The 24,153-nt window shown below is 29.4% G+C and overlaps 1 protein-coding gene across 2 annotated transcripts; it reads right to left on the minus strand.

Moving 5' to 3' along the window:
- Positions 1-34: 34 nt before the first annotated feature.
- Positions 35-23,587, minus strand: Rab35 (RAS oncogene family member Rab35). 2 transcript variants are annotated; one of them, XM_067280286.1, is made up of 7 exons: positions 23,446-23,587; positions 12,359-12,409; positions 3,635-3,758; positions 751-875; positions 548-672; positions 338-478; positions 35-263 (listed from the first exon to the last, which is right to left on the minus strand). In XM_067280286.1, the coding sequence occupies exons 1-6, from the start codon at positions 23,495-23,497 to the stop codon at positions 350-352; spliced, it is 606 nt and encodes a 201-aa protein (XP_067136387.1). In that variant the 5' UTR covers positions 23,498-23,587; the 3' UTR covers positions 35-263; positions 338-349. The 2 variants fall into 2 exon arrangements, with proteins under 2 accessions (XP_067136387.1, XP_067136386.1); XM_067280285.1 differs by having other exon boundaries at positions 35-271.
- Positions 23,588-24,153: the final 566 nt, after the last annotated feature.

The raw sequence follows: 24,153 nt of genomic DNA on the forward strand, positions 1-24,153 counted from the left end.
AGCTGTAAGAAATATTATTGCCTATAATTTTTCCTTTTGTGCTTATTGTTCCCATTGATATTTTAGACGAATGATATGTCGAGAAATCGGACGAGTCGGGTCACAATTTTCGGATCGATATAATCCGAAATACGTAAAATATCTCCAAATTAACGTTTCGCATTCGTAAGTAGTTTATGACGAGAAATCTTAATATTCTTCACAATTCCAAAAAACATTCATACGAGAAAAATAACTTCGTAGCAATTCTGCTTTGGTAATACCTAGAATACTATAAAAATATAAGTCAGACTTGTCTGAATTCCGATTCGCTTTTTAAATATATCGTTTCGATTACCGTATGATGATATTAGCAGCATTTTGTCTTCCCGCGGGCATGACTTCCTTGCAGTTTGATGGGACGATCGTGAGACTGCTGTTGACGTTGTTTCTGTTCACGCTTAGTTTTTAATACCATGCATGTTATGGCATTAAACATCTAAAAGACACTGCGTTGTAAAACTCTTATTTTGAATGCAAATTACGTAAAATTAATTAAGCGATTTACCTCTTCCACGTTGATATTTTCTTTTGCACTGGTTTCGAACAATCTAATGCCCATCTGATCGGCAAATCTTTGAGCATCTTCTGTCAAAACCACCTTTCTGTCCGGATCGTCGTTTTTGTTTCCAACTATTAAAAAATCAGCAGAACAGAAAATTAATTAAAAAAAACAAAAAAGTTTTATTAGATTTTAGTAAAACTTCTCACCCAGTATTCTATTGACCACGTCGCAATTCTGTTCTATTTCGTGCAGCCAACGTTTGACGTTAGCGAACGACTCTCCGTTACAGACATCATACACCACAATTACTCCGTGTGTGCCACGATAGTATCTGAATTAAAGATAAAAATACTTAGAGTAATCTGGATGGCAATATCATACAATTAATTTTAACATGCACTCAAACCTGTTTTTGTGCGATTTTTTATACGTGCAATGTGTTTTGTGCAATTATTTTTGTGCAGTATACCAATTTGATTGAAATTCATATACCGCACACAAAAAAAAATCACACAAAACAAACCGCACAAAAACAGGTTTGAGTGTATGGACTCTTACCATCTTTCTTTTGAATGAAGATTTTGGAATTAAACAATAAAATATTGTTAACAAAAAAATTCCTAAGCCTGTAGTTTTTCCCAGTTTTTTTAGAGAAAAAATAAAAATCTTTCAAATTTTTAGCGTCTGTATAATATTTGTAATGGAGTCATTTTTTGCAGAACTGAAGCAGCAGAAATTTGAAGAAATAAAAGGCATGCAAAAAGGCTTCTGTGTCATTTTACTTTCTTTGTTTTTATACAAACACAGGAAATCATAGTAATCGATCAAATTTTTGATTCCTCAGCTTGTTTTCGTTGACACTTCCAGAGCCTAATAACGTAAAAACACAGCATACAAAATAACCAAAAACTTTGAAATTCGGCAGGCTATTTCTGTATTAGGGACATTGATAAGATTAAGTGGAGACAGGATAGAGGGGTCATATTTGAAATGGTGTCAATAACATGTAAAAATTTTATTCCAACATTTACAAATATTTTAAAAACTCATGTATACCTCCAAAAATAATTATCATCTTTTGTATTATTAAAAGAAAAGCCTTTTTTTTTAATAAAATTTATTAAACAAATAGTACCATAGAAAATTTTAACTTTCAGTCATATTCAGTGCTTCTCCTATAATAATCCATTTTTAAAACTTAAATACTTTTATTTAAGAAAATAATTCCGTTGAATTACGAGAAATTTTTGTAAAAAATTTTATATCTTGGTACAATTAATTATGGAATGTCCTTCCCAGTCCCCTTAATCTTCCATTCAAGTGCAAGGAAAGTCAAGCAACAGCCCTTGCCAATTTTCTGTTCTAAAGTAATAAGATACAATTTTAAAATTCTTAACGAAATGAAACTTTATCTATTTTCAATACTTTAATGAAAATGAAAAAAAAATTGTTTTTCATAAGCAGTTTCAGATGTTTTTTGAAGATATTTATACAATTCCATGAAATGGTTCAAGTACTATTGATCTATGGTTTATATTTTAAGTAAATATAGTGCCTACAAATTAAATTTATATGTGAAAACTCAATATATTATTTAAAATCTGCTTACACAAAGAGCCATTTTCTAATTTTGGTATCTTGAACTGAAAAATTTGCAATAGGATTCTGTAGAAAGGAATAAAATCAGAGGATGAGAATAACTTTTTGTAATTCAGAGTTTGTAAATTAAATATACAATCTAAATCGGGAAACTCCAACTTACAGTCCATGTAGCAGATTTTTCACTGACACATTTTACCAACAACTTTGAAACTTTAAAAAGGTTTTTATAAAAACTTGCTTTTGAAAAGAAGGGAATTTTACAAATCTCTGCCAGGAAAGTCTTCAGAAATTTTGAGAATCTTTTCTTCTTTGTGAACAAACCTTTTCAAAAATGAAATATATAAAATCAAAATATCAAACATTCATTGTCCATGGAATAACTAACGAAGATTTTAATATTGGGTGCCATAAAATATATTGTCAATTTTGACAACTTTCTTTAAAAAAAGGCAGTTGCAAATTTCACATTTATTATTTCCAAATAACAGAAATAAATCAAAATATCTCTCTTTGATTTCATTTTTTGTACTTGATCCTTTTGGAAACCCTTGATCTAGATCAGTGATTCTCAACCTTTTTTCATCACAGTACACTTTTAATAATTTAAAAATTTGGTGGCACGCACGGTTACTTCTGCAGGACAACCGGTGATGTCATAACAGTGATTTTTAAATGCAGTTGGTTATTTAGGAAACATTTTCTAAATGCCTTGGTAACTACCGGCAGTTACCGGTAATACTGGTTACAATTTCCAAACACGCCCTAGGAAGGTAGAACCGATTGAACTACTTGTCTGACGTCGCTTACGTATGGGTATTCGCAGTGGCGGCACAGTGGTTGAGAATCACTGATCTAGATTATAGATGTATAGAAATGAATAAGATTATATTTATTATAATTCACTTTTTATAGTCAAACCTCAGGTTTTGATTGCATTGCCTTTTGAACAATTTGATTTACAAAGAAAATTTAGAACTCATTTTTGCTCTGGGTTGCCGAACAAGCTACTTGGCAGAGCCGGCCACCGATGGTCAACTTCCTATGCTAAAGAAAGTCAATCAATCAACGACTGGACTACCAATATTTGAAATCAAATTTATACAAATACTTTACTTTCTTCAGCACATTCCATCTTTGAAAATCAATTTCATCAACCTGAAGCAGGTCTTAGAAGTAGACCAAAAACATTTGCTTTGTGTTATTTTTTCACCATCCTGCTAGGAGAAACATAAAGTTAGTGTGTTTATTAATGCATACTGATATTTGAGTTTGGTGTTGCCATTTCTCAAAAACGCTAACATTTTTCAGGACTAAAACTTTTGAATGATAAATCAAGAAATGATTAATGCAAGTTTAGTTTCCATAGTTTAAATAAAATTTATTTGGCGACCCTAGAAATTGAATGATGCATCCAGAAATAATAGTTTTGTTGTTTACAACAAAAGATTATTTGAAAACATTAAAATAAAATTAAAAATTTATACATACGTTGACGTAATAGTGCGAAATCTCTCCTGGCCCGCCGTATCCCATATCTGTAATTTTACTTTTTCTCCATCCACCTGTAGTGTACGAATTTTGAAATCTACTCCAATTGTAGTAATATAACTGCCTGAGAAGAAATAAAAATTATTACAATTTATTTCTGTTAAAATTATTTAATTGCAATAATACAACTAATAAAGGTTTCACGCAATAAAAAGTTGTTTAAAATCTAAACCTATTTTAATTTACTTTATTTTTAATAAACTTGATCTTTTTCATAAAATGGTTGTACATAATGAATTACTATATCATTTTTATGGGTCATTATACAAAATAGTTATATCATACATGACGTATGCTATACAAGCATGTTACATTTTCCATATTATTTAACATCAGAAATTACTTTCCAACCACTATACAAGAAAAATGGCAGAGAATTATCGTCACTGGTTATTTTAATTCTTTGCCATTTCAATTACAAATATAATAAAGTTTTAAGTTTTTAAACAAACGATATCACTTGATTTTAAATTAAGGTAAAATATGGTTAATATGGTCAGTCAACACAGCAAGTGATCCGTATAGTTATATCTTCTAAACCAGGAATGGCAAACTTTTTTGAGTCCTAGTGTCATATATTATAGTAAGCATACTTAGTTTAAAACTTTATTCAAATTTTTAAAAATGCTTATGCATGCTAAAGATATTCAAAGAAATGAAGTGGATATGCTTTATAATAAATGCATTAAATACTGGATAATATTCAAAACACTTACACAACCAAAAATTCAGCTCGTGAAACAATGATGGAGAAAAATGAACACTTTCAATTGCTTTTAGCAATCATCCTCAAGTTAAAGAACTTATTCAGAAATGTATATCAGAACTGCTGATCAATATATATTATATATTTCTGTATAAGTATAACAGAAATATATAAGCATATAATAAAGTATATATTTCCATTACACAGAATATATAATATATATTTATCAGCAGTCCTGATATACGTTTCCAAATAAGTTCTGTAACTTCAGGATGATTGCTAAAAGCAACTGAAAATGTTTTTCTCCAATGTTGTTTCACAAGCTGCATTTTTGGTTGTGTAAATGTTGTGAATGCACTTTAATTAGAATAAATGTAAAAAAGCTTATTGAAAAAAGGATGATCTCAAAATAAATTGAAATCATATGATATGTTACATGCCAGATGATTTCTCCCAACATGCCATAAGTTTGTGACCTGTTCTAAACTAATTGGTCAGAGGTGTAGGTAGTGAAATTGATAATGCATCTGTATGGTAAGCAGGGAGTTATGGGTGCAAGTCCCATTCTAGATTAATCTTTTCTTCCAGAATATTCAGAATTAATTTACTTCTACTTATTAAATTTAGCACAAAATGGCAGCAAAACTATCTGCATACTTTTGACCCAAATTATGTAATTAGCCATATTACAGCCCAATTAAAATTTTGCAGTATTGTTTACTACTATACATCAAGCTTGGTTTACATGTAATAATGTTTAAATTTTTATTACAAAATAAATATTTTTAATGAAATTTATTTCACTACTTATGAAGAGAGAGTACAACCAATGCCGAATTATCGGGCTAGCAAATGGCTATAATAATAATAATAATTTAAGATAATTTGGTACTAGAGTTAGGCGTTAGGGCCATCTCTTGCTAAATTTAATAATTAGAATTTTAATTAAATAATTTAAATAAATTTAGGCCTAACTGGAAGAAAAGAAACGGCTCGAAGTGGGACTTGAACCCGCAACTTCTGCTATCCGTGCAGACACGTTACCAGTTACGCTACCCGGACCTTCGGTCCGGTCCGCTCTCCTCTTCCAGCTGATATAAGATTGCTAGCCCGATAATTTAGCATTGGTTGAGCTTTATCTATAACAGGTTAGTAATAGTTTGATTATAAGAGAGAGTACAAAATCTACATAAGAGCATGTCATTTTTTTGTATCAAAAAGAAAGTTTAGATAATCCACTAACAATTGTGAAGCATTTGTGTATTTAAAAATGTTTCCATTTCTAATATTTGTTCTGTGGAAAGTTTTTTTATTCATTTATCTGGAATGTTTAGAATTTAGTTAATTTATTCATTAATTTTGCTAGAAGTAAAAATTGATGACATGAGGTACAGGCTATTGTTTCAAGTTTACAAAATTAAATTATTCTGTTTTGTGACATTTATGAATATCAGCTATAGGGAATTTTTTTGTAAGGTGCTATTGACTGTCTTAAGTATTGTAAAAAAGTTAAACACAAGTCTAAACATTCTCCAGTAGCCAAATATTGTTCTGGTTGTCCTTAATTTCTGCAGTAAATACAACGAAAAAAGCATCTGTTCATTTCAATCACTAATTTATTGCTTTTAATAAATTTTGTCATGAATTTTAGATTTAAACGAACAAAAATAGCCTTATTCATATATTAAAATACTTGAATGTGTTAGTGGATTATTATTTCTGCTGTTTGATTCTCTTGAAAAGAATACTAATCACATTGTATACATAAAAATCAAAAACTTGTTGGGCTGCAATTTGAAAAAATTGTAAACCTATAAATTCCCATTGTCGTCCATCTGTCTTTCCTTAATCTCAAGAACAGAATTAGATAGATGAATGTTAAGACCAGATACGGAAAGCTTAAGGACAGGAGGTCCCGTTATTTCAATTCAAAACTTCCCCATGAAAGGAGTTAGCTAAATGACTGCAATGACTATTTGATAATGGAAAGTATGATGAACAGGGCCAAGACACTACAATAATAATTTGAGGTGGAGAGCATATATTTTAAATTTAAAAAATGATTAAAAATTATAGCCCAGCATTGTGATGATGTTACAATAACTGCTCGTTATGTCTTACATTTTCATGTACAGCTGACCCTTGATAATCCAACAGGTATGGGACCGAAAGGGGTGTAGGATTACATATTTGGCATTGTTTTGGTAGCAGTAGCCTAAAATATTCCTACATTTTATGAGTAAAATGCTGCCTAGGTTAATATGGAAATGAAACACGGATTTCGGTTAACTAAAACATGTTTATTAAAAGAAATATGGAAGCCAATAAATGTACATACAGTATGTATAGGCATAAATAATACAGTACGTACAGAACTGCTCACGGAAAACACAAGAAATGTGTGTCATCGTGTAAGAATTGGGTGGGGAGATTCATGTCGTGACATCCTTCTGTGCAAGCAGACACATAACGGGACGGGGACTACAGTGATCTTGACGGGAGGTGCGTCAGATTATCAAGGGTCAGCTGTATTTATTAATTTATATATAGGAGAATAAATTAATTTAAGAAATCAAAACATGCTATAAATTTTATTTATTACAGTATTAAAAATAATTATACTCTATCAAAAAATTTAAGAATAATTTAAGAATTTTATAGCATCACAATTCTTACAAATAGATCATGCTTTGAGAACTATTGGTCTGTGGACTACTGGCAAGCATGCTGCCAAGTGGTTCTACTAGCTGACCTAGTTGTTTTTCTAAAATGAAATTCTATGCACCACTTATCTCATGTTAGATTACTGAATAGATAAAATATTTTGGCACACTATCAAAGTGATTTTTATAGGATACAAAATGAATGGGAGCCTAGATGGCTACCATGTCTAATCTGGTTCAAGTAGTCCATAGACCATATAACTACTCATCAAAAACATTTTATTCCAACCAGCAGGAGTTTAATTTTCATGTAAATTTGGACAAATATTTTTGACCTAATAAGTCTGCTTCAGGTCTAATTTTTCATTCTATTTTGGAATTTGCTGTAGAATGCTATAAATTTCAAATCTTGGAATGCAGTTCAAAAATTGTATATGATGTTTTCAGCATTTCTTTATCACAATCCCAATACACAGGTAACCCTAGAAGGATAATAGAACATTTATTTTTAATTGTCTACAATCCTACATGGACATTACTCATTTCTAGGACTTTACACTGGTGTTTAGATTTTGATACAAGAATGAGAATTAGTTCAAAAAAAACAAATTTTCTTTATTATATCACCTGTACTGATTTTCCCTATACAGGTGATATAATAAAAAAAATTTGTTTTATTGTAACTAATTCTCATTCTTGTATCAAACTCTAAACACCAGTGTAAAGTCCTAGTAATGAGTAATGTCCATGTAGACAATTAAAAATAACTTTAGAAGTAAGGACTGTAAGGCAATTATAATTACTTGATAATAGAACATGACCAAAGACTCCACCCAGTATATAAAGAAATAGCAAAAAACAGAGGCACCATACTTACGTACAGAATAAACCCATTAATTTATAAACTTGTAATTGTAAAGATCTCGTAAATAAAATGTGAGCACCAAGAGAATATAGGATCCTGATAGTAGATAAAAGATTTAATTGTGATCTAGTATGTATCTGATACACCAGCAAATCTCTAGATAAACATATCACAGAGCACAAATATCACATTGAAAAAAAAAAAAACAAACAAACAAACTACTGCTCTGTCCATATATACCTCTGAAACAGGAGCAAAACCTAACTTTAAACAAACTAGCCTGATTGGGCATACTATCCAAATTGAGCAGGCTAAAACATGGAAAGTTCTAGAGCAGTGATTCTCAACCACTGTGCCGTGGCACTTTGGTGTGACGCCAGATTTTTGAAGTGTGCCACCACTGCAAATATTCATACATAAGCAACATCAGACAAGTAGTTTAACCGGCTCTACCTTCCTAGAGATCGTTTGGAAATAGTAACCAGTGTTACCAGTAACTGCCAGTAGTTATCAAGGTGTTTAGAAAATGTGATCTAAATAACCAACTGAATTTAAAAATCACTGTTATGATGTCACCAGTTGTCCTGCGGTACTTATCGAAGTAACCGTGTGTGCTGCCAAATTTTTAAATTATTAAAAATGTACCGTGACGAAAAAAAGGATGAGAATCACTGTTCTAGAGATTTACAAAGCAAGATGGAGAGGAGAATGTATAATTTTAAGGAAGAAGAGAAAATTCAAGTGCTTGGCAAACATTTTATGACAATCCAAGTGAAAACCAAGATGGTGGATCTCATTGAGTGTGATGAGACATATATATATTTTATAAATCAATGCATATTATTTAATTTCACAAATATATTTAACATCAATTCAGAATATTTAGGCACTTATGCTGAAAACATCATATACATTTTTTTGAACTACACTCCAAAATTTAAACAACAAATTCCAAAATAGAACAAAAAAATTAGAGACTTGAAGCAGACTTATAATTAAGTCAAAAATGTTTGTCCAAATTTACATGAAAAATTAAATTCTTACTGGTTGGAATAAAAGATTTTTTTGTGAGTGGATTAAAGTGTTCAGCTTTTGAAAGATATTATGCAGACCATGTAACTTTGAGAACCACTGGAACAGAAATTCTACCATTATACAGACTCTAAAGGCATTAACAAAATACTATTTTTGTCTATTACTCTAAAATAACACCTTTAAATACCTTAATTATCCAGTACAAAACAATAATAAAACTGACATTTTCAATCTAATACTCAGATCTTTATCAAGTCAATTAATTAACATTCCAATATTCAGAATGCAAATCAAACAATTTGCATCAATTAAGATATTAAAGGTGTTAATTTTAGGGTTTTTACATATCAAGTTTTCATTAGTAGAAAAAGGCATTTGTCTATTACTGTCATATGTTCACACTGAATTTCAACAGGTATTTTTAATAAAAACTTTCTCTGTATGTTCTGTTTTCAAAGATATGCATGTGAAAGTGTTTGTTTTGGTTCTGGTTACAGCAGGACAGACCAGTACAGAGGATGTCTGAGTGTTTATATTATTTTCCAGCTTTTGCAGTGTTACAGTTAATTTCAAATATTGAATGTAAAGAAAGTTTAGAGTGACACTGAAAATGAACCCCAACTACATCATATCATATTACTATACTGAAATACATAGATTAAAATATAATTTTTATTTTAGATTCTTTCTGCCCTTTGTATAAAGCAATGGAGCAGTTGGGTGGTGAGAGAGATTCCACCTATGAAAAATTTCTGGAATTTTTTCACTTGCCTGGATTTGACCCCTGAGCAATAGACTGATGCATTAACCATCTCATTTAAATTTTAGTTTATCAGCCATCTGGCTGAACAAACTATAACTTAAACAACATTCACTGGATTGTGTACTTTTTCTATCTTGTACAACAGAATGGGATACTTCTGTCTAACGAATAATCTCATTATACAGATTAAATTAAAACATTAAATGCAAACGTTTTATATAATAATTTGTAAATTAATTATGTATCTTATATATAAAATTCTCGTGTCACAATTTTTGTTACCGTACTCCTCCGAAACGGCTTTACCGATTTTTACCAAATTTTATATGCATACTTAGTAGGTCCGAGAATCGGCTACTATCTATTTTTCATACCCCTACACCATTTCCCCCTTTCAAAAATATATTTATATATGGATTAAGGCTTTTATGTCCAACAGATGGCGCTAACTTCCGACGACCTAAGTTTGCTTTTCTATGAGGCATTATGCTTTTCTGTGAGAATGAACTGAAGCAGATCATTTTCTATCTATATACATAAAATATAACATTCGTTTGTTCCTACCGATTCCTTTGAAATTTTGACACAACGTTGCATTCGAATACGCACGTGTTCTTATATAATATACATGTTGAAATTCCCCCCAGTGGGGGGAGATGGACGGGATTAAGACTTACCGTGAAGAACTCGGCTTCTATTATATTATTTTACATGCAGTTTTTTGCGTTTTAATAGGTTACGTCAACAGAATATACACTAAAAAGGGATTTTTCGATATTCCCCAGCAGGAAAAGTGACGGGATTAAGGCTTACTGTGAAGAACTCTGCTTTTATTATACTATTTTAGATGCGTTTTTGATTGCGTTTTAATAGGGTATGTCAAGAGAATGTACACTAAGAAGGGATTTTTTGAAATTTTCCCCACGGGGGAAGTGTTATACATTTATAATAGATACATTTTGAGCCACAACAACGCGTGGCCGGGTCAGCTAGTTAAATTGTAAAATTATAAAAACAATTATAATTAAAAAAACCATTATGGTTACCAATGAACAGTTTGATAAGTTTAAATATTTACTTCTGTGTGGATTGATACTAAAATTGTTCACTACAACAAGTGACAATGATTCGACAAACCAGACATAAACCAACTATAAAATCTAGAGGCGTTAGAAATTTTTAAAGCGGACTGCAAAGGCATGTCAATCAATTTTAAAGAAGAAAAACAACTATCAAGAGTATGGCAGGCTATTTTATGACGTAACCCTTTAACAACTGGCACTGGTGCACATCATTTGGGGATTCAAATTTTGAAATTTTAAAAATGCCAAAGATAGAAGCATTGGAGACCTGAATGGTTAAAAATCGGAGTTGCACCAGAAAAACTTATAAAACACCCGAGGAAGACCCTAGAAGTGGGTCGAAAACATTTGTGTTACGAAGTAAAATCATTCATGTTCGGAAAACATTTTTATCATTTCATATGATATAAAGGTTAAAAAGGAAATAAGTTAGACTTTTCAGTAGGAATGTACAGTTAAATCTTAAAATATTGAATAAGTAATTTGAATTAAAGATATAAATCCATTTACCTTTAATACTGTAAAAATAACTTTTTGACTTTAAAAATGTGAGCAAAAAAATCGTGTATTTTTCAATATAAAGTAAATTTCAACTTTTAAATTAGTTAAAAAGTGAATAACAGATAGTGCTGAGATCAGCATTATTACTTGATCCCATCAACAACTTGTTTTTAAATATACAATTATTGGTAATCTAATTATGTTGTTAGCCTTAATAAAATACCTGCTGCTCACTAATACAGGTATACCTCGACTTACTTCGTTTCGAGTTACGTTGTTCCCGATTATACGTAGTTTGTCAAAAAAGTATATGGAAAAATAAAAATCAAGTTTAAGTCAGTTTATTCGACTTTACATCCATCCGCCACAAACATTGAAGTCGTAATATCACTAGAAAAGCATTAAAAGCACATAAAATCATATTAAAATATGTACATTTACAGTAAATGTTAATATAATCATCATAAATCCTAAAACAAAACATGAAAACATCTGTGTTTCTGTGTTGTCTTATTTAGCGGTCTTTAAGTGCTCATTATTGGTGTTTTCCACCATAGTTTCGACGTACGTCATAACTACACAAGTAAATTCGACTTACGTCGCCTCTCCTGGAACCAATTACAGACGTATGGCGAGGTATACCTGTATATATTTCATACAACTTAGTATTATATGTTATTACAAAAAAGTGTTGTGAATGTATTAATGTAATTTGAGAAAACATAAAACATTGCTGTAATCCAAAGATTTGGTAATCTACTATATTTAGTTAACTTGATTAACATTGCAGATTTGAATTATTCCTATTATATCATCCTGGTAAAGAGGAATAATTCCTCTTTAACATGAGGATAATAAGAATCTACATCTACATCTCTTTCTCATGTTATATACAGAAGTACGAAACAGGATCTTACATTTATCTAAAATTAATAAATAGTAAAATATAAATGGAGAAAGTTTTATTTAGTGCAGTTAGTTTAATATGTTATTAACTTTTATCATATTTTTCATTTAATTTTATTTATTATATTAATTAAATTGCTTACCTGAAAATGTATTATCAGCAAATCTTAATAATAAGCTACTCTTTCCTACACCTAAAAAAGAAAAAAAATGCATTGAATGATTTTAATCATGTACAAAAATTTTTTAATGATGATAAATGTTAAATTCTGCACAATATAATCCAATACCAATAACTTTCCAATTTATCCAATCTAATACAGTAGACACCCCTATAACACGGTAGATACGTTCCATGTTATATGAATCCATGTTGTACGAGTCACTTAAATACATGAACCAATCACAGCCCGGCATTTGTGCAATTTAGGGGCTACAGCTGTTTGAAAGGTTTTCTTCCATAAAATTAAATAGATTCTAGACTAATTTGACTCAATATTTCCAATCAAGTATAATTTATTGGGAATAATCCATATAAACTATGTTATAAACGAAAAATTGTAGGATTACTTACTGAGTGTGCACCGTTTGATGACGCCGTTGCTTAAGCTTGTTTTCGCCGCAGAGCGGCTCATCGAACGGCAGACGCATGTTTCCTGATAAGTTATTTTTATGTGAAAAGTTTGCTGAACTTTGGAGACATCATTAATATAAATATAATTTTTATGGCTGTTGAATAATAAATGGTTTTTAGTAGGTCCAGTGCTCGTTTAAACTCAATGGTTTGTACAATATCTGCTATTGGTCCAGATTCGACCAATCCTGTCGTGACATGTGTCGGCAATGACGTTTTACCGTGTTATACGAGTTTCTTCTAGTGTGTTATACAAACACGATTGCAATTTTTTTGCTGTGTTATATGAACCCATGTTATAGGGGGGGGTCTACTGTACTGATACTTGCTGTTATCCATATCAGGTTACAAAAACTTGAGGATGCCACTAAAGCAGCCAAAAACATTTGTTTTCTTCCATTTATGTAATGTTTATTAAACATTTGCTGAAAGTAGCAAGTAAAAGCATGTGTGTGTTAAATTAAAAAACAAAACCTTATCTAAACAATGCAACAACTAATTTAGTTATATAAACGAATCTAAGAACAAAATCAATGCTGCATACTATTGTATGCTGTAAGATCTTAAGAATATGCATAACAATAATTGTCTGATTTTGCATGAGCAACGACAGTCTAAAAAGACAATACAAATCAAATGAATAACTTAAGCCATGCACTTTGGTCACAAGTTTTGACTAATCATAGCCTGAACTGAAGGTACTTATCCTGATTGTATTAAAAATTTTCACAACTGGTCTTCAAGAAAGCAGTGCTCCCTACCAAATTAGCACTTGCCAAAAGCAACAGCCATACATCATGTGACCATTAGCGACAAATCCCATAAAGAGAACAATCTATTGTGGATTAGTTTTACAGCATGGTATGGCCATTGTCATGTTCAAATGCCTGCCATGGCAAAACGGTGTAAACGATATATTTCTGGGAGGGGAAAAAATGAGTATCAGTTCATAAATGAATCAACAGAATGAGAACATTCCAATATGATGATATATGAATTAGAATTAATATCAAAAATCCTTAAATCCAGTAAAAATCAGCATAGTTGTTATCCACTGAGTTATTCACCTTATTTTGAATAAAGTGAATAACAAATGAAAATGCCTGTGTCACATGTGCATTTGGATATACAAATAATAATATGAAGAAGGAATGGCTAGAAAAATAAGCAAAAGATCTTAAACCTAAAAGTAGCACATAAATTTGTTTCATGCATTTTGACAAAAATTGTTTTGTCTATCAACCATCTACGAATAAAATGACAACTAAAAGCAAATGCTACACCAACAAAATTTATATTTAACGCATACCAGAATAAACCAAATCATAAGCAAACTTCATACACCTTAAGAGTTTATGAAAGAAAATGACAAAACAAGAGATTAGTCAATTACGAAATATTTTTATAATTTAAAATATATTTTTTTATTAAATAAAATTACAATTTGAATTATCATTATATAAAAACTCAACTAATATATCAAATTATTTATGGCCATTAACAATGTTTTAACATGTTTTTTCAGTACACATTAGTAGGCATATCCTAAACTAGATGTAATATTACAAAACAAAATTATTAATTACAAAATTTTAGGTTTCATAAAATTTAACTGAGCTATAATATTACAAAAAGATAAATTATTATTCAAAACAATACAAATAATTTTTGGTTTGAAACTATAAACTATTTGTAATTCCATAATAAAATGGGACTTAAAACAATTACATTATTAACTCATTGATTATTGGAATTCAAAATAAGAAAATTTTTATAATATACTTGCAGAGTATACAGTAAAAAAATTAATGCAAAAGAAATATATCATTTGTTAGAGTTGGCTTGAATCAAATAAAGTAGCAGCAATTCAACTTTCTAATGAATTAAATTTTCAACTTAAGACAAAAATTAATTTTGCCTTCTGAATGTGCTACCATTTTAACTGTTCATAGTTTACATTACAAATAATAATTGATAAATTTCAAAACACATTTAAGTACACAATATCAATTAGCAATTTTGCTTAAGATTAATGATATTCAACTTAATATTTATCATCATACAATCTTTTTGACAAAATGTGTATGCAAAATTGCTCTGCAAAAACTAAAGAAAAACAAAACTTTTTAGGTTGTGGAATGATGTTGAATAATCTTGTTAAATGATATATCTGAAAAATATCCAATCTGAAAATTTCTTCATGCCATAAAATAAATAAATGAAAAACAAATTAATTAAAAATATAAATTCATTAACATCTCAAAAGCATTATATATTAAATTTTCTTCTTTATTCAATAATATAGAATATAAAATAACCAAAACTCCAGCATAAAAATGATGATTTTTTTCCTCAGTAAACTAAGTTTTCAATGCATAAGCTACCATCATCACATTAAATAAAAAGAGTTCAAAAACAGAACAAAATTTTGAACATTAATTTAAATGGAAGATATGCTATCTAATTGGATGTCAATGTTATATTGTCAGAGTATGGAAATTATTTCACCATCAATAGTACACAAATGGAATATATGCCTGGAGGAACTCTGAAGATCCTATCGATAACCTTCTTTTCCTGAATGTATACTCCATTCATTCACACCACCCTTGGACAGCAAATGAAATATGTTGGTGCCACATCACATCCACTCAAATATTTAAAAGAACATAAAACCTCAATAAAAAATGCACAAACATGATTCATTAGCTAATCTTGCCACAGAACATCAGGTCCAAGCATACACAGACAGAGTGCACAAATTCTACACTCAACTAGACAGCACACTTAAGGTAATCTCACATTCTCAAAGTAATCTCACTTACCTTGAGAAGGTGGATTATATAGATAAGTCTTACAAGCCTTATATATATAGTGTGTAAGAAATATAGGATGATAAACTACAAGGATAGCAAAATAAGCCTACAAGCCTGGAGATCTCTATGAGATGCCCAAGCTCTGCTTCCACACACTGATATCCAATCAAATAGCATATCTTCCCTTTAAACCTCAATCTTGAAAAAGAACATTGGAAAATTTCAAAACGCTTCTCATTTAATCTGATGATGATAGCTTAACACTATCAAAAATGTTTCTTTTTCTCAGTAAATTAACATTTTATGCTGGAGTTTTGGTTAATTTGTATTCTTCTACAATCTTAAGTTATCTAATTTTTGTTACTTATTTGTTTAATAGTATATCAATAACTATAAATATTTACTTTCATGTACAGTGGATGATCGGTTAACAAACATAATCTGTTCCAAGACTTTGCTATCCAAATTGTTTGTTAACCAATTATCAAATTTACCATAGGTTTTTATGGGAATTTGTTTAATTCATTCTGGAGACTCCAAAAAATAAAAAATATATACTTTCTTACTACGTTTATATGTAATAGTAAAAATACATATATACACAGTCTTGAATTTTTATTAGTCATATTTTTTCCGTTTGTGGGGGTTAAAGAATCTGTCTAATGTCAATTGCTTTTCTCTCTTCTTCAGAATTTTTTGGAAGCAATTAATAGCATTTAATTGTGGAGATCTCCAAGCCTATTAACCTCATTCTGGTTTGGATGCCATTTGGATGACCATTGTTCTGACATCCTCCCACTTCTTCAAAAGATCTTTAATAGCAGATAGATATCGGCATTTATCCTCCTTCGTCGTCATCTTTTTAAAAAGAAAACACATCTCACTGAGTTTCTTGGTGTTCTTCATTAAAGAGTTCTTGAAGTTCTTCTGTTGTCACATCAGTTTCAGGTTCCATTACGAGCTCTTCAATGCTCTTTATTTTTCAGATGTGATTTTCATTACTCCTTTAGCTGCTTGAGACTTCTTGATATGTCTTTCACAGCTAAGATTGTGATTTTGCCTACTGTAGACCTGTTCAAGCCATACTGCCTAGCAACATCAGACATCTTGTGACCACTCTCTACCTCAATATCAGCAGTTTCTTTTTTTCTAAATAAAAAGTTCAGAAAAGGCACTTACAAAAATTCAGAGAACAGAAATCAACTAGCCCATAAAAAATTATTTAAATGCAAGGCCTGGATGAAATTCGAAATTTGGTATTAAAACGTTAATGAATATCTGATGGAACAGTTAAACTCTCAACTTTTGTAAGTAAAAACCGACAAAACTTAATGAGTACCCACCCAACAATCTCACGAAGACTATAAAATATTATTTGTCAGAAAGGTAAACAAAAAGCTGGAATTACAAGGGAGAGTTCCAAAATTCGGAGGAATAATATCTAATTGGTATTGGATTGAGTGTCAATGTCTTCAGAGCTCCGAACGGTTTTAAATGGAGACAAGGGAAGACCAATCGGTATTCACTATTTTATGTTGCTTCTTTTTCTGTTTGTTCTGTGAAGTGTTCGTTGTCCAAACATAAAAATATTTTGCAAAAGTGTTTGTTATCCAATTTGTTTTCTATCAGAATTATTCGTTAACCGATCACCCACTATATTTAAAAATTGATTAATGTACTATTTAAAAACTATCTTATCAGATATTTTAATCTCATATTTGAGTTCTAAATTTTGGAAATAATTTTCTTGATTTTCAAAATGTATCTTGGCCTATGCATATACCTTGTAGTAATACTAACTTGTTATCGTAAGCACCGACAAATTAAGTAATTGTTTTGTTTTTATTAATAAACTATAAATTTATTTTACAATTAGAACATTTTACAATATTAATAAAATGTGTTTATTTCAAATGTGGAGCATTATATTTTATATATTCAATTATACTACAATATAAAATTTAAACAATGAAAGCTTAAAAGTAGTAATTTTTTTAAATTACGAGAAATTAAATATTCTTTATTGAAAAATGGATTATTAAAAAAAGTGATACACTATGAGTATGACTCAAAGATAAAATTGTGGGTGGTCATCTGTTGCATTTTATTGAAAAAAATAATTTTTGTATTATTAATTATGAAGCTAGTATAAAGCCTCAGCATTTAAAGTGCTAATCAAAAGAGTCCACATATACAGCACAAGTCTGATAGACAAGAAAACAGAAGATAATTTGTAAATAGAAAAAGATTAAATGGATAGCAAAAGGGTTGGACTATTCAAGCAAATGGATCACTCAGCTAATGAGGAAAACAAATTTAAAACTACAGACAAAAGAGGAGGAACTTTACACAAAATTCACATTCCAAAAAAGTGTCAGATGAATTATGGAGGAAGTAACCAAATAGAAGAATACCACAATGATTTAAAAAAGAACCCCAAACACATATAGTAGGGTCCCACTAGTCTGAACACTGCTAATCTGAACATGTTCGGTCAGCAGAGAGGAAATTCTCTCTAACAAGAGGTCCACTTAGGAGTGTTCCTGAGTGAACCACGTGAGTAAGGCTTCATCAAGCTTGTCAAACGTTGAGGACCTTGCTGTTTGTCAATTTTCAACTGATTTTTCTGAAGTAGAGGCACAAAACTGCTTGATCCTTGCATGGTTTTCCCCCAGTCAGTTATTGTGGCCAAACCCTACTGCCAATTTTGTTGCACTTTCACCCTTGTCGAGCCTTTTCAAAACATCCAGCATATCTTTCAATGTACATGTCTTTCCATTTCATGGCCATTGCAGCAGCAGACTAGACTAAACTAAAATAATGTAGAACAAAGAGTACAGTACATTCAACATCCACAATTAAACATGCTAACTCACATAGTAAGAACAGTCAAGTGATTTGAATCCTGGACTATGTATTAAAAACAACGTTTTTTACACAGTTGAAATAATTTTAAGGTAAACAATGAAGGTAGATTGCCATCTCAAAATTACAAACTTGTTTTTTGTTAACTTGTACTCAACAGAGGGTGCAAACAGTCAATAAAATAAAGGTGGAGCACTGATGTCATTGGTGGTGTTGGATCTATATAAACCAGACCTGTTTTACTGCTTGCTTCTGCATTATTTCAATTATTTGGCTAATCCGAACAGGGCTTGGTCCCAATTAGTTCAGACTAGTAGGACTACTGTAGTATACGTAAAAACGACAAGTACCCCTTCCCAGTTGAACTTAAGGCAGGAATATACTGTACAAGATCCCATTAGTCTTGTGAAAAAAATTGAAATACCAGTTTTAAAAAATATAAAACAGAAAAAACTTACTAGTAATTTATACAGATAGCTTAAAATATGCATGGATGATCCAAGCCCTCCCTATCCAAAAAATGGCTTTTTTGATCATTTCATTCTGTCAGTACAACTTCACTTACAAAATAAGAGTTTAGAAGAAAAAGAACTTTGTTATGATTCTTTTTATCTGATGATACATTTATCTTATAAAAAAAACAGCCCTCAATCAATTATTCACTGATCCATTGGTTGAAACTTTCAAGAACAAACGACAAAAATTGCACTGCAGATTGCAACTCTGAAAATGAGCCTTTGCCAACTACATAGAATAAAAATCAATTTAAAAAATGGGATGTACTTTTCCCAAAAAGCATGGGCAGAAGTAAAATTCTCAACCATTTCTAAATGTTGATGTAGCTTTTAAATAATAATGTTGAACCTGGTAGAAGATTCAATACAACATCTAATGGAACCAGCAAAATCTCTGGTATGAGTGTTACAAAAAATGAGCTTCATATTGATGACCACAAACCAACATTTGAAACGCTCTCTGATTATCACTGAGGTATGAAATGGAGAACACATAATTGACGAAAGCAGCAATGAAGAAGAAAGAGTCATCCACTGTTGTCAGTATGAAAGCAGCTGTAGAAATGTTGGAGAAATCCTACACTGCATTTGAACATTGTAATTCAGATTATATAACTGAAATGAAATTAGTGCATTTTCACACTTTAATCTTCTACTTGAAATTGAAATTGAAAAGAAAGCATTGAAAGAAAAGAAAATCAACTTTGGATTCCTTTTTTTACCCTAAATTACTCAACTTTTTCACATATGACATAAATATGTTGTATATAAATACAGTAATTTTAAAAAACTACAAAGTGCTTGTACCATAATAAAATTTCCTTCTATACTGTATTTTTTAAAACCCATTTTATGTTTCCTTTTGATATCAAACATTGTTTTTTATTGTTTTTTTAAGTACTGTATCCTCATTTACAAGCTTCCAAGAATTCGAAATTTGACACCCTTATGTAAATTGGCACTATTGCTATATTATGCAGTGGAATGTGCAACAAAAAGATTTTTACATAGATACATACTGTACATAAAAAATTTTATACATACAATCACAAAAGTTTCTAAAATTAATATTAACATGAAGAAGAAGAATTGATAATTATTTGTAATTAATAATGATGAAGATGATTATTAATTACAAATAATTATTAATTTATAACCAAAATAAATTAACAACAGATTGATTGGAACAGTAGGATTTAAATACAAGATCTTTGGTATAACAAAGATTAAAAACAAAATTTTAAGATACATATAAAAATTTATCAAGAATTCAACAATGGCAAAATCAGCATTTGATAATGATTTAATTACTGCTATATACAATAGATAGATACTAGCACTTATGTTAGTTAATTGATAAAAAAACATTAAAACTTTAGTTTTCTTTACATTTTGAAATTAAGTGTTTGAATATATTTCAATATAATTTGTTAATGTATTGCTGATCTTGTTTGATATATTTAGAAATAATTAAAAGTATAAAAATAAAAAAAATTATAAAAATTTAAACAATTTTTTTTGTATAAATATATACTTTATCATGTGCCTTAACTTCATTAATAAAAATTCTATAAATTAGAGAAAATATTTCATTCAATTCTCAATTTTTTTAGTAAAGTTTAAAATAGTTAAATTTTATTTTAAAATTTAATTTCAATTATTATTAACCCTTCAAAATTATGATTGCAGCAAAATAACTTTCTTTCAATTTACTTTAATTGTCTTAAATTGATGATTAGAATTTTTAATATCTTAATTTGAAGAAATTTTATAAAAGAATATTTAGTCAAGGTCAATTTTACTGAAGTTTTTTTTTTGTTTTTTTAAAAAGAATAAATTTGTCAATATTAATTAAATTAGGAAACAAGTAATTATAACTGTAATGTGTTAATTTTTTGGAATGTTATCCTAGTAATATTATAATTATAATTTAATTTTCATTCAAACATTAAACATCAATTAGTAGTATATAGCAATACATAACAACCCAATATATTAATATTACCAAACAATCTGCTGGATTAGCCTTATAAAAATCCAGCAGATGGTTTGGTATTATTAACAGCAGTAAATTACATTTTAGAACTACATTTAGAGATTTTTATTGTTTATATAATGAATAATAATTGATTTTGTTTTTATTAACACTTTTTCAGCATTAATAATAAATTATTAAAGTAATTACTATAAGGTTAAAAATGCAATAATCTTTTAAAAACTGGATGTAAATATAAAATAAACACTTCTAAAAAAAACTTTTTTGGTTTTTAGAAGTATTGTTTATTATTTCATCTGACTATCCAAAATTTTCTATATAAAAAGGTGTATTATTGATGGCCAGACATTTACATGCATAACATGAGAATAGTAGAAAAAAAATCTGATACAAAGCAAACTGCACTAAAAATTCAGAAAATATGGCATCTGTGTGTGTAATCCTAGTTTGCCAATTTGTAAATTTAAATTCCAATTCAAACATGGATGTTTATATTCATTGTATTTTAACAAATTGTTGCTTACAAACTACACTGTAGCCATTATAATTAGTGGCATTAAAGAATTTATTATTTCATTAACATTGATTACTACATAAAATAATCAAAATTTTAAAATATTTCAGTTTAAAAAGTAACATAACATTTAACTAAGCATTTATCAAGTTGTGTGTCTCTAAAAAAATGGCAAAACTACATTAGATAAATATAACTTAACAATGCAATTTAATCTTCACCAATTTACAATAATTCTAATTTGATTTTTCTTATTAACTTGCACATCTTTAATATAATTTCTGGAATAATCATCCTACATAAATGTACAATCCATTAGCAGCTTTTATAGACAGCCAGAATGATAAAAGGTATCATACTGCCTTGCTGGAGATCCATGTTTGAGTTTGTGTTGGGAACCTCAGCTTTTTCCTAGCTGGCACATCCCAGATATATTATACCCAGTTTCTCATCAACCAGCCAAAATATGGTTAAAAAGGCCCTCTTTTACAGCCTCAAAGCATAAATAGTAAAACAAAAATATTTTGTAAAAAATCACAAAATTTGGCCTGTAGAAGTTACTTAGCCTATAATCATGGAAACTAAAATTAAGAATTTGTTATATCAAGCAATATAATGTACTGCATATACTATGATTTCTATGCACTAATCTTAGATGTAAGGAAATATATATGTATTCTATGTACACATGGGAGTTGTTCATGCAAATTCATTTAAATACCACCAAATATAAATTCAATAACAAATTTTGAATTCTGATTCTAACTGCAACATATTCTTACACTTTTTACAGTTTATTAGAAAAAATGCAAAATATTTTAATAACTAAATTAATCAATGCACTTTTAACAATGGGTAAAGTTTAAATCTTTAACCCACAATTAAATATGCATTGATTAATTTAGCTGCATAGCTAAATAACCAGAATAGCTAGTTCATCTGTATTTAGATATTTTACATATTTTGCAATGAGATTTGTGGACAAAATCAATAAGAAAGTTGGCTAATTAAACTTTTATCACAGTTTAAAAAGAAGAAGGAAAAAAAGGAAATGTGATTGCATTTCTCTATAAATTACATCCAGACCATTAAATCCCTACACAATGTTTTTGTATATGATTTTTATTGCAGTGTTTATTTCCTAAAAACAATATTTTTAAAAAGAATTTAATTTCAACAAACGATTTTAATTTAATACGATATTTTTAGACGCGCTAAGTGCTCGTGTCTATCTTTTCCTACAAATGCATAGAATACAGAAAGTATAATACAAAGTATACATAAAATATATACACAATGAACAATATATATGTAACATTTGAAATGTATATATGTATAAAAATAGTAATAGATAGCAGAGAAAACACAAGGTATACAAAGTAGCAACCATAATTATATTCTTTCTATATATAAATAAAATATACAGTGCATGTACATACAATATATACACATTTATAGTGTAAGCAATGTATACTACAAAGAAATATAAGTAATGATGTAATGTGTACAGTACATCTTTAACTAGATTTTACTTCAGCAACCCTCCAAAATAATGTTTTCAGTTTATTCTAAGAGAAAAAAACATTAAGGAAAGAAAAAAAATTGAGGAAGATTACTTCAATAAATTGCTGTTAAGCTCCGATTATTTCATGACATCCTTTTATACCTCTTTAACTATTTTAAGTATTTGATGCTCTCTATTAATTAATACTTCAAAAAATTACATTAACACAGTCTCTACTTGCTGTTTGTCAGGAAATTTTTAAAAATTTCTTTAACAAATCACCTTCATGCAATAGGAAAATGAATGATAGTCAAGTATACGCCATTATATAATAATAAATAGCTTAGTGTACAGAATTTGATTAATTTTAATATAAATTAACTTACCGCTATCGCCAATAATTAGCAATTTAAACAGATGATCATATTCCCTTGCCATTTCTGTAATATAAATAAGGAAACCAGACGAAGAAGGAAGGGGCGTCAGACGATAATTCCACAATGACCGCTAGAGGCGCTGTTTATAATGTGATACAAAAAAAAGTCTACGGCAGACTCTGGAAGTGAAACAAAAATTTTCGACATATTAAAAATCTACTGTAGTACTAATTACATTTAATTTAAATTTTTTTATTTAATAATATTATAAATAAAAAATTTATCATTTCGTATTAAAATTTTTTACAATTTTTAAAAATATATTTAATTATGTTTAAAGCTGATTTAAACTGATTTTATATTCTTATAATGAAAATAATATTGCGCGATTAAGAATTTCAAAAAAGGAAACTATACTGACATCATGGAAATAAAAAGGGAGTAAAATAACGACTAGAATCTACTACATAGTGGCTGAAGCGACGCCATGTTTGAGGAAAATTGAATACACGTCTGCCATTTTTATTTTAGTCAAGGGACGTGGCATTTATGTTGTGTAAGAGTAACGAAATAGAATATTCTAACTCGTGTAAAAGTGTGCAAAGGAAAGAAAGAGTTTTAACCCTTAACTAAGTGGTGCGAGTCAAAATGACCCTACTTTGTATTTTTTTTAATTTTGAAAGTAAATAACGAGACATTTCTTTCTTTAACCCTTTA

This window comes from Centruroides vittatus, unplaced genomic scaffold, assembly GCF_030686945.1.
Source record: "Centruroides vittatus isolate TY-2023 unplaced genomic scaffold, ASM3068694v2 contig_882, whole genome shotgun sequence".
In the NCBI taxonomy this organism is placed as follows: Eukaryota; Metazoa; Arthropoda; class Arachnida; order Scorpiones; family Buthidae; genus Centruroides; species Centruroides vittatus.

Coding starts and splice junctions, on each gene's coding strand:
- Rab35 (XM_067280286.1), bottom strand. CDS start 23,497: ATGGCAAGGGAATATGATCATCTGTTTAAATTGCTAATTATTGGCGAT. Junction 12,410..23,445: donor GCTAATTATTGGCGATAGCG/GTAAGTTAATTT, acceptor TTTCTTTTTTAG/GTGTAGGAAAGAGTAGCTTA. Junction 876..3,634: donor TTTCGCACTATTACGTCAAC/GTATGTATAAAT, acceptor TCTTTAATTCAG/ATACTATCGTGGCACACACG.